Source organism: Anolis sagrei, chromosome 1 (genome assembly GCF_037176765.1).
Source record: "Anolis sagrei isolate rAnoSag1 chromosome 1, rAnoSag1.mat, whole genome shotgun sequence".
Taxonomy (NCBI): domain Eukaryota; kingdom Metazoa; phylum Chordata; class Lepidosauria; order Squamata; family Dactyloidae; genus Anolis; species Anolis sagrei.
The window spans coordinates 114,134,534-114,149,676 of record NC_090021.1 but is presented as its reverse complement, the minus strand read 5'-3'; the positions used below and the strand labels follow the sequence as shown (position 1 = coordinate 114,149,676).

Sequence of the window (15,143 nt, the reverse complement as noted above, 5' to 3'; positions counted from 1 at the left end):
GGAGGGAGGAAAATCATTCGCCCCTTGCTCTCTTGGCATGTCATTTCTACATGCTGGGAGAGCCCACTGGGCCTTCTAATGGAAGCTACATAAGTTTTTCTTAGTTTTCTAAGAGGTCTGGGGGCTTGGGGGGAGGGCTAGTCCCGAGAGAACATATGGATGCCCCCCCCAAAAGTGTGCACTTTCTGGGGTGGGTGTGGACAGCCCCCCAAAAAACATCCACTTTTTAAACATAGCATCTGCCTATATATGTTGTGTGTCTATGGCATTGAATGTTTGCCATGTATATGTACATTGTGATCTGCCCTGAGTTCCCTTCGGGGTGAGAAGTGTGGAATATAAATACTATAAATAAATGAATGAATGAATAAAGGGCTGTCTGGAACCTCCCAGTGTTCACCACCATATCTGGGGGAAGTATGCTCTTTTTGGGAATATAAGTAATCGATTGTGAGATATATTGTTGTTTTAATTGTTGACCATTTAATTGCTGTTTTCATATGTTATTGTATTTGTGTGGGCCTTTTTGTAAGCTGCCCTGATTCCCCCCTCGGGGGTTGAGAAGGGCGGGGTAGAAGTATACGAAATAAATAAATAATAATAAATATGACACACTCAGCCCTGTCCTCCAATACCATCGAATGGTCAGTGAGCTCAAAGGAAATGAGCAAGAACCGCCCACTTCTGGTAGCCCCTCCCCAAAACCTGTTACTAGAAAAGATTTTGAAATTATTTTTATTAGCATTTAGCATTAATAATCTATTAACCAACACTCCCATTCCCCCTGTAAAAATCATTAGCAGTATATGAATTTGCCTCATATATCAGTAATCACCTCACTTGAACTAATATATCTATTGTATTCTCTTCCTAATGTGCAGTGTTACAGTTTTGAACATTAGGACTGCTGAGGACATGAATGATCATTGAACACTGTTATGTGGAGCAAATCAATAAGGTGCAGGAGTGTGTATTTGAGTTATGTAAGGCAATAACAGCATATACTTCTGGGAAACACTAAAGGAAAAGATTGTCTCACTTTATCTAGGGCTGGCCTTGCCAAGCACTTTCTACTAATTTGGTATTTAGAGGGCATAGACCCAAGCTATGAGTACACTTTCAGTGTAGACAAATAAGGTGCATACTCTTCACAGGCAAAGGCCTCATTCTGCAATTTCCTATCACTACCAATGTGTTCATGCAGAAAACTCAAAATGTTTATATGCAATAGCATCTCAAAATGCATAGGGAATATGTCTCACATGCCATAGATCCTATGCATTGTGTACATCTATCTATAATTTATGTCTAATTGTGTTTCAAGTATAAAATGAGCAGCTTATCTACTCTGCCAAATTATCCATGGTAGGTTTTTTTAAAATGGTATTGGTTATTATCATATTAGAAGCAAACCGAGGGTACAGTTGTTAAAAAAACTTAGCATTATACTAAATGTCCTTTGACCAGTAACTGGCCCCTTGGTGTGCCTTCAATGTGCATGTGGCAGAGCTCAGATTGCATTGTAATAGATGGTCTGTGGTTTGCTCTTCTCCACACTCGCATGTCGTGGACTCCACTTTGTGGCTCCATTTCTTAAGGTTAGCTCTGTATCTTGTGGTGCCAGAGTGCAATCTGTTTAGTGCCTTCGAGGTTGCCCAGTCTTCTGTGTGCCCAGGGGGGAGTCTCTCATTTGGTATCAGCCATGGCTTGAAGTTCTGGGTTTTAGCCTGCCACTTTTGAACTCTTGCTTGATAAGGTGTTCCTGCAAGTAACTCTGTAGATCTTAGAAAACTATTTCTTGATTTAAGGCATTGGCATGCTGGCTGATATCTGAACAGGGGATGGACCAGAGATGATACTGCCTTGGTCCGTTCATTATTGGCTGCTACTTCCGGTGGATGTCAGGTAGTGCAAAAGAGTATAATTTCTATAGTGGTGTAGGGCGTAGACATCGTGTGATAATGTGGCATGTCTCATTAAAAGCCACATCCACTGTTTTAACATGATGTGATGTGTTCCACACTGGGCATGCATACTCAGCAGCAAAATAGCAAAGTGCAAGGGCAGATGTCTTCACTGTATCTGGTTGTGATCCCCAGGTTGTGCCAGCCAGCACTGGTAAAAATTAACAGCAGATTTTGACCAATCATTCATTGGCAGACCCAGAATCTTTTAATTCCAGGAAAAGTCTTTGAATTTTCTGTTTTAGACTTCTTGAAATAAGCACATGACTACAGCATATGATATGTGAAGGCCAACAAATTATCGATATATCAATTGGTAAGTCAAAGGTTAAATTAAGAAAAGTATCTCAGCCCTGAAATGCACCTAAATTGAAGAATTGAGTTTGTAAATAACTGTTGTGCCTATCCTTATTTTTATTTTTTTGGCATGCTTACATTAAGCATTGTTTTATTGTGCAAAGAATTCAATCTTTAAGCCAATGGGATTGTTTGAGCAACATAGACAAAATGGTTATGAACGTTATCTCCTCCATAGATAGTAAATTCGCTAATGTATAGTATTGCAGCCCAATACTCATCCTAAAGATCTTTTGGAATTCAGTACTGTATGCCTTCGCCTTCAGCCTGCTTGTCTGCAGTGAGGTGTCAGTGGTGCATTCAAGATTGCAATTCCAGTGTAGTTTAGGTACCCCTTGAATTCCTTTAGCATCTTTGTTCAATGTATATGCTTGAGTCCTAATCTTTTCTTCCATAAATGGAAGGCGCTTGCATTCAAAAAATGAAAATCTTTCTAATGGAAGAACATGTTCCACAACCACAGTTCTCTTTCTGTGAAAAGAAAATGCTTTTTCTCATGGAGTGAGAATGTTAGGATCCAAGCCAACTCAGCATGACTGAAAGATGGGATTTTTTTCTCCTCTCTTTCAAAACATGCCTTGGAGTGAGAGGAGAGTTTCAATCTGCATTAAACTGGGAACATATAAACATAAGAAAAGATCAAACAATGTGGGTTACTGTCTGAAGCAAGTTACAAAGCTTGAGTGCAACAATGTATCGTTGTGAACATTATGGCTCATCCAGCTGACCAAGCATGTTAATTAATATGTTAAAAAAACATCATTTTATTATTTATTTACTTCATTTTTACCCTTCCTTTCTCACCCCACAGGGAACTCAAGGCAGCTTACAAACTCTGGCAAAATTCAATGCCGCATGGACATAATAAAACACACCCCATCAAACTATAAAAACAGTTAAAAGATATGAGCAATTAAAACACATAAACAATAAAACAGATTAAAAACCATATAAAGTGCCGAGTCTTGGTCTCACACTTATCCATGGCCGTTTTCCAAAATCTATAGTCATTATTCAGGCTGTTGAAGTCTAATTTCATAATATCCTATTCACCAAATACCTGTGTTCAAAGCCAGGTCTGAAGCTTTTTTCTTAGACCAGGAGGGATGGGGCCTGCCTGATGTCAATGGGGAGGGAGTTCCACAGCCAAGGGGCCACCACTGAGAATGCCCTGTCTCTCATCCCCAGCAATCGCGCTTGTGAAGAGGGTGGGACTGAGAGCAGGGTCTCCCCAGCCAATCTTAAAGCTCTTGTTGGCTCATAAAGAGAGGTATGTTCAGAGACATAGGCATTTCCACTTCTGAAATTTTTCATACTCTGGATTTGGCAAAGTCTCTATATTTACCCTTACGCCACATGCTACTACTGTAACTGAATAAATTGTATGTCCTTTTTTTGGTTAGGACAGATTTCTTGACTTCTGTCCTTGGCCTACCTATAATTTCATATCCCAAGTTGGGGATTGTGGTGTTTTATTTATTTATTTATCATATTTGTATCCCGCCCTTTTCACCCCAAAAGGGACTCAGGGCGGCCTTACAACCGGCAACAATTTGTTGCCCAACAAACAAACAGATTCCAAACAATTACAATTACAATCAAAACCAACAATAAAACATAAATAGTTAAAATAGCAATTAAAAATCACGCAAGTTTAACCATAGTAATCTTGTTTAAATTAGAGGGGCAACTGTAGCTTAAGAAAAAGGAACATTTTGCCCAAACCAAATCATTGCCAAAACTTTTTTAAAAAACTAAGACAAGATGAATGGTGTGGTATTATATAGTATATTAATCCTACTCTGGGCACAGAGTTGTTTTTGACTGATAGGAAAGATACAGATCTATTTTAATGGATGAATACTTTGGTGATTGGCGAGCAGGAGGGGTGAAAACAGGGTGATTTTTCTTGCAAACCTTAGGATAAGCCATTGGATCTGCCATATAATAGTTGTTGTTTCCTGGGAGACAGGAATGAGATACCTCCTGAAATGGATGAGAACTTCAGATAAAAAGAATAAGGTAAATTACCATAGGTGTGTTTTCATTTAATGGACATATTGGAACTGGCTGATGAAGAAGTGAGGTATGATAGCATGGGCTAGAAATTTTGGATGTAATCAATAAACTGATCAATCAGAAAGGATGTGGTTAAAAGGTTTGAAATTACTTTGCACTATTATCCCAAAGAGAATTTTAATAATAAATGTGTCATTAGTACGTGAAACCAGAGATACTGTTTTAAGATTTATAAGATTTATAAACCAGAGATACTGTTTTAAGATTTACAATTCCTAATACATGTTGGGAAATACAAAAAACAAGAAGGGACTTTTATCATATGGGTTGCTTTGTAGAAAAAACAACTAAAAATATTGGATCCGAACTCATACTCTCAAACAGACATTTTTAAAGACTAATATTAAATCAAAACTGGAAGTTCTTCTTTGGGTTTGATGGATGATCAAGTAGAATGGATCCATGAAAGAAAGCCACAATATATGACAACAGCTGCAAAAGTGTTATATGCTCTGATTTGAATCACTACTAAAGACATTCGGCTGTTAACACTAAACAACTTTGGAGAAAAGTGATCAGAAACCTCTGAGTGGGTTTTTTGTGGGGAGAGGAAATGGGGGTCATTTGATAACAATGTTGAGTGTTGAGTGTAATATGAGTGCATATAAAATAATCAAGGGTCTGGAGAACAAGCCCTATGAGGAGTGGCTTAAAGAGCTGGGTATGTTTAGCCTGCAGAAGAGGAGGCTGAGAGGAGACATGATGGCCATGTATAAATACGTGTGGGGAAGTCATAGGGAGGAGGGAGCAGGCTTTTTTTTTATGCCCTTGAGACTAGGACGTAGAACAATGGCTTCAAACTACAGGAAAGGACATGCCACTTGAACATTAGGACAAACTTCTTGACTGTGAGAACTGTTCAGCGGTGGAACTCTCTGCTCCAGAGTGTGGTGGAGGCTTTTTCTTTGGAGGATTTTAAGCAGAGGCTGGATGGCCATCTGTCAGGAGTGCTTTGAATGTGATTTTCCTGCTTCTTGGCAGGGGGTTGGACTGGATGGCCCTCGAAGTCTCTTCCAGTTCTATGATTCTATGGTTCTATTTTCTAGATATAGGGAGATGTGAGATAACAAGATTTAAAATATATCCACAGAAAAGATAATTAGGAGTCAAGTTTCTTTCTTTATTTTGATAGTTGTAATTTTTGTTTAGTATTTAAAATTTTTAGGTTTCTTTGTAGATTAGATGTTAGGTTGCCTATCTCTTTTTGTCTTTATTCTCTATGTATTTGGTCATTTTTGTTATATATTTTGTTCATTTTTTATTTTATGTAGATTTTATCTTAAAACAATATTTTAAAAAGCAATAATCTGTCTACAATTGACGCTGTCCCAGCTGCCATACACAGTTAAAGTAGGCCCAGAGCACATATAAAGGTAGGCTTTATATCCTGTAGCACATTGGTGTGCTGTTGCTCAGATAATTAGTAACTGGAATTAGGAATCACCAGTATGAGTAAGGGAGTAATAACCCACTCAGTAATAAACAAAACTTAACCCCCTCCCCTTCTTTATATTGGCAAGGAACCATCAGAGGAGAATAATGTGCTAATTGGTGTACATTATGTGATAAGTGCATTGCAACATGAATAGTGTTAGTTTTTTTACAGTGATGCCTGGCACATTCATAGTAATCATTATTTTTAATTACACAAAACAGTGCTGCAATTGATATGACATTTGTACCCCATATTTCCAGCAAGCCTGAAGAAACATGTGTGGGAATTCTCCGTCATATTGCCTAGAAACCCCTGTATACGGCAGAATAAGGAAAACATGGCTGTAAGCATATCATGGATAGTCTGGCCATTACGATGTCATCAGTTTTGGTGCCTTTGTCTCACAAAGCTACACAAAGTGCTCAGAGGCAACATAATAACCCACCAAGTTTCATTTCAATCTAAAATGTGCATCTCAAATAGAGTTGGATGACTGTTCAAAGTAGAGATTTAACAGAACAGAGGAATGCATATCCAGTAGGTGAATGAAATAATAGAAAATGTAAATGTGGATGAAAACATAAGAATGAAAAAGAAGTCCAGTTCTGACTGACAATGAAGAAAAGGATAATATTTTAATTAGAAGAAAACAAACAAACAGAGTAAGTTCAGAAAATGAAGGAGGGAGTTGTTGTTGCTATTTTAACATGGTGTTATAAGCTTAATGTCTAGTGCGCAGTTCCTTGTACAGATCCCTTCCTTAAGATCTCATTTTCATTCTAGTAACTATGTGTTGTCGAAGGCTTTCATGGCCAGAATCACTGGGTTGCTGTGAGTTTTCTGGACTGTATGGCCATGTTCCAAAAGCATTCACTCCTGACGTTTTGCCCCCATCTGTGGCAGGCATCCTCAGAGGTTGTAAGGTCTGTTGGAAACTATGCAAGATGGGTTTATATATCTGTGGAATGTCCAGGGTGGGAGAAAGAAGTCTTGTCTTTTGGAGGCAAGTGTGAATGTTGCAATTGGCTGCCTTGATTAGCATTGAATAGCTTTGAAGCTTCAAAGTCTGGCTGCTTCCTGCCTGGGGGAATCCTTTGTTGGGAGGTGTGAGCTGACCTTGATAGTTTCCTGTCTGGAACCCCCCCTGCTTTTGAGTGTTGTTCTTTATTTATAAAACAGAGGAATTCCAGACAGGAAACAATCAAGGTCAGCTAACACCTCCCAACAAAGGATTCCCCTGGCAGGAAGCAGCCAGGCTTTGAAGCTGTATGGCCATTCAATGCTAATCAAGCTGTCAATTTGCAACATTCACAATTGTCTAGTTTCCAACAGATCCCTCAACCTCTGAAGATGCCTGTCATAGATGTGGGTGAAACATCAGGAGAGAATGTTTCTGGAACACAGCCTGGAAAGCTCAGAGCAACCCATTCTAGTAACTACTTAAATATCAAGATTTAAAAGTGGTTTTGGGTGAACTTAATTTACTTGTTTCTTTTTCCATTTGGGGTGTTTGTCTTTGTTAATCTTATCATTTTCCTGTTGGTATGGGCTAAATTAACTAATTTTGTTAGTACACAATCTTAGCTGTTCTCTTTTTATGTTTTCACAATTGCACTTAAAAACTGCAAGACTTGCCATGGAATTCCTTCTCCAAAATAATAATAATAATAATAATAATAATAATAATAATAATAACTTTAAAAACTCTTCCCAAAGGGACTCAGGGCAGTTTACAGAAAATAACAAAAATGGCAAACATTCAACGGCCAAAAACAAATAGGCAATCAAAGCAAGTAACAAGAATTCAAAATAAGATTCATGAGATATAAAGAATTGATAATCATTTGCTTGAATATGGGAGGCATAGAAATATCATTCTTGAGGCATTCAGATACTTACCTTGAAGGCCTCAAAAGGGATTCTCAGAGGTTTGGGTCAAATGTATTTAGATGGCTGAACTCTTTCAAGAAATCTCCTTTACTTTGCCAGTCAAGCAGAAACTTATAATTGGATTTAGAATTCAGCTGAATCTGCTGAGAAACCCTCTCCAGGCCTTCAAACTGAATGTGTTAAGATCTAAATGTCTGTTCTCAAAACGTCTCAACAAGGCTAATATATAGCCCCCAATCGTCGTCATTTTTAACATCAGATATTCCAAGAAGGAAAAGAGATGTGTGTGTGTTTGTGTATATCATCAAGTTCTCTATTGACTCATGCGAGCCCCATGAATTTCAAAGGACTTTCTTAGGCAAGAACTACACAAAAGGGATTTGTTACTGCCTATTCAGAAATATTTGAAATGATATTTTAAAAATACACTTCAAGTTTGTGAAACCCTGTTGAAAAGAATCCTGGATGGATGAGAATGTTTGCAGTTCCACACATGGCTGTTTTGCATAGAAAACCGGTTTTATTCTGAGTGGAAAATAATATTAGCATGCAGAAAGTTCCTATACTGGAACTGCTGTTTTCTGTACAGAAGATGCTGTAATGGAGGATTAGGTCTGCACTGAAATATTTTCCATACTGAAAAATCCTGTGCAAAAAAATGCTATTTTCTATGGAACCATTTAAGAATTATACAGTTCCATTTAAGCATTATAAATACTGAATGTTTACTTTCCATTGTGAATCTTATGGGCCAATACGGCATCATTTCAATATCTAATACAGTCATCTGATTCTTCATACTGAATAAAGGAGAAAAAACATAATCTTAGTATCTAAGCCCCTGGTGATGCAATGGGTTAAACCCTTGTGCCAGCAGGACCAACAAGTCAGCAGTTTGAATCTGGGGAGAGCGGGTTGAGCTCCCTCTGTCAGCTCCAGCTCCCTATACGAGTACATGAGGGAAGCCTCCCACAAGGATGGTAAAACAACAAATATCTGGGCGTCCTCTGGGCATTGTCCTTGCAGATGGCCAACTGTCTTACACCAGAAGCGACTTGAAGTTTCTCAAGTCGTTCCTGACACACAAGCTAGCTTTGTTTTTGATACCCTTGCAGCATCATTACTGCTTCAAAACCCTGATAGTAGACCTCATGTTTTGTTGTAAGCTTGCTGGAATTCTACACCAAATTGACTGCCTTAATTGCATAATAGGACTACTTTCCCCACCATTGTCATACCTGTTAACTTTCTTCACTATTTTAACACCTGTTTCAAAGCCTCTCACAAAGCATGAGGAATACCATGGCATTCCTTGTCTTGAGGCACAGCAGAGAAGTGCAGGGTTGAATTTACCATCAAACAAAATATACTAGTGCCTGGGGGATCTGGGAACCACAGAAATTTTCTATCACCAGATTTACCATATAGACCAGGCATGGGCAAACATAGGCCCTCCAGGTGTTTTGGACTTCAGCTCCCACAACTCATAACAGCCTCAGGCCCCTTCCTTACATGGCTTGGGGGGGGGGGGGGAGGAAAGGGCCTGATGCTGTTAGGAATTGTGAGAGTTGAAGTCCAAAACACCTGGAGGGCTGAAATTTGCCCATTCCTGATATAGACCATAAAGGAGGCCCTGGAAAAGTGGCTTTGCAGAGGAAACCATGCCACTAAAGTGATCTGTAAATTAGATCTTTGCTTGGCAAAAATCTTTAACCAAAGCATTGCAGATTAACTCTGCACAGCCAACTCTTCTCCTATTCTGGGCTACCAAGCAAGTTGTTTCTAAAAATGTAGAAGGATGACTATAGGGAAGGGGTGGAACTGTCCAGTTTACCAAGGCAGAGAGAAAATTACACTGAAAAGTCCAAGACATGTAAGCAAAGCATTGTGTGTGCCCAAGGAGGTTTGCTGGGGGGAGGGGGGGGGTGCCATTACATTGTGTTACTTAAGGGTAAGATAGAGCAATCTTGCATCCCAGGTTGCATTATCATATATATTCATGCATAAATCAATCTTATTTATAAGTCAAGGATAGGTTTTGGGGCCACAATTGTGGATTTTAATATAATCCATGGATAATAATTCTGTGTTTTTAATATAAATTTTGTTTTTCATTGTATGTTTTCATGGCTTTGAATCATTGCCGCTGTGTGAGGCCGCTCTGAGTCCTCTATGGAGTATAGAAGGGTGGGATAAAAATGTTGTAAATAAAGTAAATAATAAATAAGTCAAAGGTCATGGATAAGGAGAGAAGAAAATATCAATGCTGCCTCAAGGAGCCAATTGCCTTTGACCACCACTGCTATTTCCCCACCCAGGCATTTGAAAAAAGTCAGAAGCAGTGCCATAGTGGAGACAGTAGAATGGTGGATACTTCTTTCAGGTTATCTCGAGATGGACTAAGTTCTTGCCTTTCACCACTCTACTCAGGCTCCTATCTAAGTTTTTTTTTTCCATGTCAGAAGCGACTTGAGAAACTGGGGATGCCCAGATGTATCTATGTGAATGTACAATACTCACATTTATACATGAATAATTCAATGCAGGGGGGGGGGGGGTTGGCTTGGTTTTTTGACTTACACATAAGAGTGTGGGATATGTTCGGAGGTCCAAATTGCCTCCTTGAGTGATCCACCTCCTTCCACTTGACCTCCTGAAATGTGCTGCTTCCCCATCTACTGCAATTTACTAATTATTTGGGTCCAGTGCTTAGCAATAGCAGCCATTCAGCAGGCCATCCCGTCTTTACTAACCTTATACCAATCAAGGGAGCTCTGCCTTACTTTCCACACGGGAGTGTTTTTGTAGAGATAATCCCACTGTCTCTGTGTGTTAGGCCCTGTCAGTTTGCCTCGAACTCCCCTCTTCTTTAATATTTAATCACTTCTGATAAATGTATTTCATTTGTGCTTTAACAGAGTGTCACAACAAGGGAAGATTCACAGGAGGGAATAAAAGTAACAGGCAAGGTTGATCGATAGCAGAGGTTGCTGGCAACTTGTCCTGCACCCACCTTTCCCTTTAGGTCAGGCATACTCAAACTGGGGCCCTCCAGCTGTTTGGGCCTCCAATTCCCAGAAGCCCTAACAAGCTTGTTCAATTGTCAGGCATTCTGGGAGTTGAAGGCCCAAACAGCTGCAGGGCCACAGATTGAAAATGCCTGCTTTAGATTGAAAAGGAGAAACCTGTTTTGTGCCTGTCTGGCTGCTAAATGTGTATGTGTCTGTGTGTGTGTTTAGAATTGGACAGGTTCCATAGGCTAACATTTGCATTGGCCACAGTGGGCAGTTTTGGTTTTTTTCGTGTCAGGAGCAAATTTAGAAACTGCAAGGTGCTTCTGGTGTTAGAGAATTGGCCATCTGCAAGGGTGTTGCCTGGAGGATGCCTGGGTGTTTGTTGTTTTACCATGAGGCTTTTCTCATGTCCCAACATGAGAAGTTGGAGCTGACAGAGGGAGCTCACATGCTCCCCACAGATTCAAACCACCGACCTTTTGGTCAGCAGTCCTGCTGGCACGAGGGTTTAACACACTGTGCCACCAGGGGCTCCTAGTAGGCAGTTGTGTCAAAGACTAATATAGCAAGATATGGGCTATGATATGGCATGTTGCAAGTGCACAATACAGGCAGTCACAGAGTTACAAACATCCAACTTGCAAATGACTCATAGAATAGAGGTGAGACAACAGGAAGTGAGAGAAACCTACGCCAAGGAAGGGAAATTCACTCCAGAAAGTATTATCATCATGGCAGAAAAGGGTGAACACTGAAGCTTTTGGACCAATCCTGTTACCCTATGCTATCCAAAGCACGCTCTGTGTGTGTGTGTGTGTGTGTGTATAGCTGGTAGGTAAAGGTTTCCCCTTGATGTTAAGTCTAGTCATGTCCGACTCTGGGGGGTGGTGCTTATCTCCATTCCTAAGTCAAAGAGCTGGCATTGTCCGTAGACACCTTCAAGGTCATGTGGCCTGCATGACTGCATGGAGTTCCATTACCTTCTCACCGGAGCAGTACCTATTGATCTACTCACATTTGCATGTTTTCAAACTGCTAGGTTGGCAGAAGCTGGGCCTATTCTGTTTGTAACTTGGGGCTGCCTGTATATACAGAAGGGTTTACATCTACACCAACTTCGGCCCTCCGGGTGTTTTGGACTTCAACTCTTACCATTCCTAACAGCCAGTAAGATGGGAGTTGAAATCCAAAATACCTGGAGGGCCGAAGTTTGCCCATGCCTGGTCTACACTGTAGAATGAATGCAGTGTGACCCCATGGCTCACTGCTGTGGAATCATGTAGTTTATCCAGGCTGCTATCCTTCTGCCTAGGCCTGCTGGTGCCAGGATGACATAGGGCTGAGCCATGCGGCGCAATCAAAAGGCATCGATTCCACAGTGTAGCTGCAACCCCACCTCCTCACACTAGAGATTGAACCCACTCTGAATTTGTTTTCTGCCTCCTGCAGAATTCTGGGGTTTGTAGTTTAGGGGGGCTGTTAAAAACATTCTGCAGGAGGCCGGAGGCAGAAAACAAATTTAGAGTGGATTTGCCACGAAGGAAGCGTGGAATCCAGAGCAAAGAGGGATTCGGCGGAAGGGAGTTTAGGAAGGGAGGGGATTGGAGGCCGCAATCCCTTCGCTTCCCTTTCCCTCTCCTCGCCAGATTTCCCCTTTTTTCTTGCGCGAGTGGGGCGAGGCTGTGCCCCCCAAAGGCAGTCGTGGGGTGCTCCCTGCCTCGGGAGCCTGGCAGTGGGAAGGTGGGCCGAGGGCAGAGCTGATGCCAAGGCAGGCGAACCCCTCAAGCCTCGCTCCAGGTTGGGGTTCCAAGAAAGCGACGTCTCCCTTTAAGGCAAAGAGGGAGGGAGAGGGGCTCTCAATCCGTTTGGATCCGCACGAAGCGAGACCCGTCCCTTCTTTCTCCCACGCGGGGAAAGCAGCGCGGGTGGCTTCCTTTCCATTGTTCTGCCGGAGGAGGAGGAGGAGGCGCAGGCGGGCTTTTGGAAAGGCGGGCGGCCAACGGAGGGGGAGATTCGAGCCGTGTGTGTGTGTTTCAAAGCGAAGGGAAGAGAAAACCCCTGGTGAAACCCCCCTCCCCGCCCACTCTCTCGCACGCTGCACACCGGGAGGGAGGGAGGGAGGGAAGAGGCGGAGGAGGGAGGCCTGGGTGGCTTGAGAAAGAAAGAAGGAAAGAGGGGAGAGTTGGAGGAGAAGAGCTCAGGTAAAAGGCGGCCGGGGGCGGGGGAGGTGTCAAGTCAAGTTGAAGCTCAGGCATGAACAAAAAAGGGGAAGAGCTCAGACTTAAAAGGGGGGGGGGGGGAGAGAGTTGGACCTCAGGCAACAAAAAGGAGAAAGGCTTTCGTGGCCGGAATCCCTGGGTTGCTATGAGCTTCCCGGGCTGTATGGTCAGGTTCCAGAAGCATTCTCTCCTGACGTTTCGCCTGCATCTATGGCAGGCAAAAGGAGGAAGACTTTGGAGCTCAAGCAAAGAAAAGGGGGGGGTGGGGGAGCTCAGGCAAAAAAAGGGGGAAGGTTTGGATCTTAGGCGACAAAATAGGAAGGGAATAACTCGGGCCAAAAAAAAAAAAAAGAGGAAGAGTTGGAGCTCAAGCAACAAAAAAGGGGGAGGAGGAAGAGGAGGAGGAAGAAGAACTGCTGGAGGAGGAAGCGCCCTCCCTGCTGCTGCTATTGCTGGTTTCCAGGGTGAAATCCGCAAGGGCTGAGCCCGAAAGCCCCCCAAGAGGAAGAGCCCACCTCCTCCTTCTCTGTGTGTGTGTGTATGTGTGTGTGTATCCCTCAATCTCTTCGTGTGTGTGTGTGTCCCTCAATCCTCCCCCCCCCCTCTCTGTCCCTCAATCTCTTCTCTCTCTGGAAAGGACTCCTCTTGGAGCGCCCTCCGCATTGCATTGCGCCCCTGAGAAAGAGAGAGAGAGAGAGAAAGAGCGGGGAAGGCGCGGGTGAGGAGGAGGAGAAGGAGGAGTGAGAAAGAGAGACAGCCTGAGGGAGGGGGGGGGGGCTGGTCGGCAAAGGAAGGGGGCTTCACGGGAGGGAGAGAGCGGGGAGGGAGCCACAGAGGTCTTTTGTTTCAATCCTCCCCCCCCCCCCCCATGAGGGTTTTTCCTTCCCCCTTTTTGCCGCCATTTCGGAGCAGTGTGCGAGGAAGCTCTGGAGGAGGGGGACCTTGGGCCGTGCTTTCAGCACCTCCAGAGCTGGACAGCTCCCTTCCCTTGCCTGCCTCCTCTCCTTGGCTTCCCCCCTCCCTCCTTCCTTTCCTTTCCTTTCCTTCCTCCCCTCCTTCCCTCCTTCCTTCCTTCCTTCCTTCCTTCCTCCCCTCCTTTCTGCATTACTGTACATCTGGAGAGGCATCTAAATTAAGTCCTATTCAACAACAAGTAGAACCGCGTCTGTCCGGGAACCACAGTAGGCTCGGCTCCCAATTAAAGTGCATTTTGTCTTCTTCGCGGCATCACTGACGGTCAGCCGTAATTATCCCCATTTTCTCTCTCTCTCTTTCTCTCTTTCCTTCCTTCCTCCCTCCCTCCCTCTCTCTCTTTAATTCCCCCTCCTTCCCTCCCTTCTGCCTCCTCTCCTCCTCCTCTCCCTCCTTCCTTCCTTCTCTCCTTCTCCTTGCAGGAACGACTCTTTGGGAACCTGGTCCAGCCAGGGATGTAAAACCGTGCTTACCGATGCATCCCATACGAAATGCTTATGTGATCGTCTCTCTACCTTCGCCATTTTGGCTCAGCAACCCCGAGAAATAGTAAGTCACAAAGCCAAGAGGGGAGGGGAGGGTCTGGGAAGGAAAGGCTAAGGGATTTGGAAGGAGGGAAGGGGGGAAAAAAAGAAACATTGGTCCGGTATTAACTCTGGGAAGATGGGCTGCGTCGGGGAATGGCATCTCAGCCTGGCAGGTTGGAGAAAGGCTGGCTTTTCCCTTTTCTCTGGCTCAGTTGAGGATGGGTTTGGGGTCTGGCTCAGGCTGAGCACTTTGAGGTGCCCAGAAGTCCCGCTTCCACAGAGAAAACCTAGCCTCTGGAATGTAGAATATTGCAGATTTTTCATTCTGAAAGAAATGTGTCAGGATGTGTCTTAGTTATCAGTGTCTTTTGCCTCTGGAAGGAAGAAGGCAGCTCGTCTGGTTGAAAGAGATTGCAGCTCTGCATTGGGCATTCTCAGGATATCTGGCATCTGTGCTGTCTATTGACATCTCACAAGGAAGGAAATCTAGTATGCCTCAAATAAGGGGTGTGTGTGTGTGCATACACACACACACACACACACACACACACACACACTTATACATGTATAGGAACTCCAAAGTATAATTGCTCACCAGATAGATCTTCTTTGTGACTGCCGGTCAAATAGGTGTTACAACATAAAGGAAATAGATTTTGAAGTGCCCATCCAGGCACAAGTCTTTG

The 15,143-nt window shown here is 43.0% G+C and overlaps 1 protein-coding gene across 5 annotated transcripts in view; it reads left to right on the top strand.

Annotated features, from left to right (window-relative positions):
- Positions 1–15,143, top strand: part of ADGRB3 (adhesion G protein-coupled receptor B3) — a 596,417-nt gene that overhangs the window by 435,387 nt on the left and 145,887 nt on the right. For all 5 annotated transcript variants that reach the window (XM_060752829.2, XM_060752830.2, XM_060752828.2 and 2 more), the window contains one exon: positions 14,353–14,479. In XM_060752829.2, the coding sequence (XP_060608812.2) occupies positions 14,353–14,479 (127 nt within the window). The remainder of the gene's footprint in view (positions 1–14,352; positions 14,480–15,143) is intronic.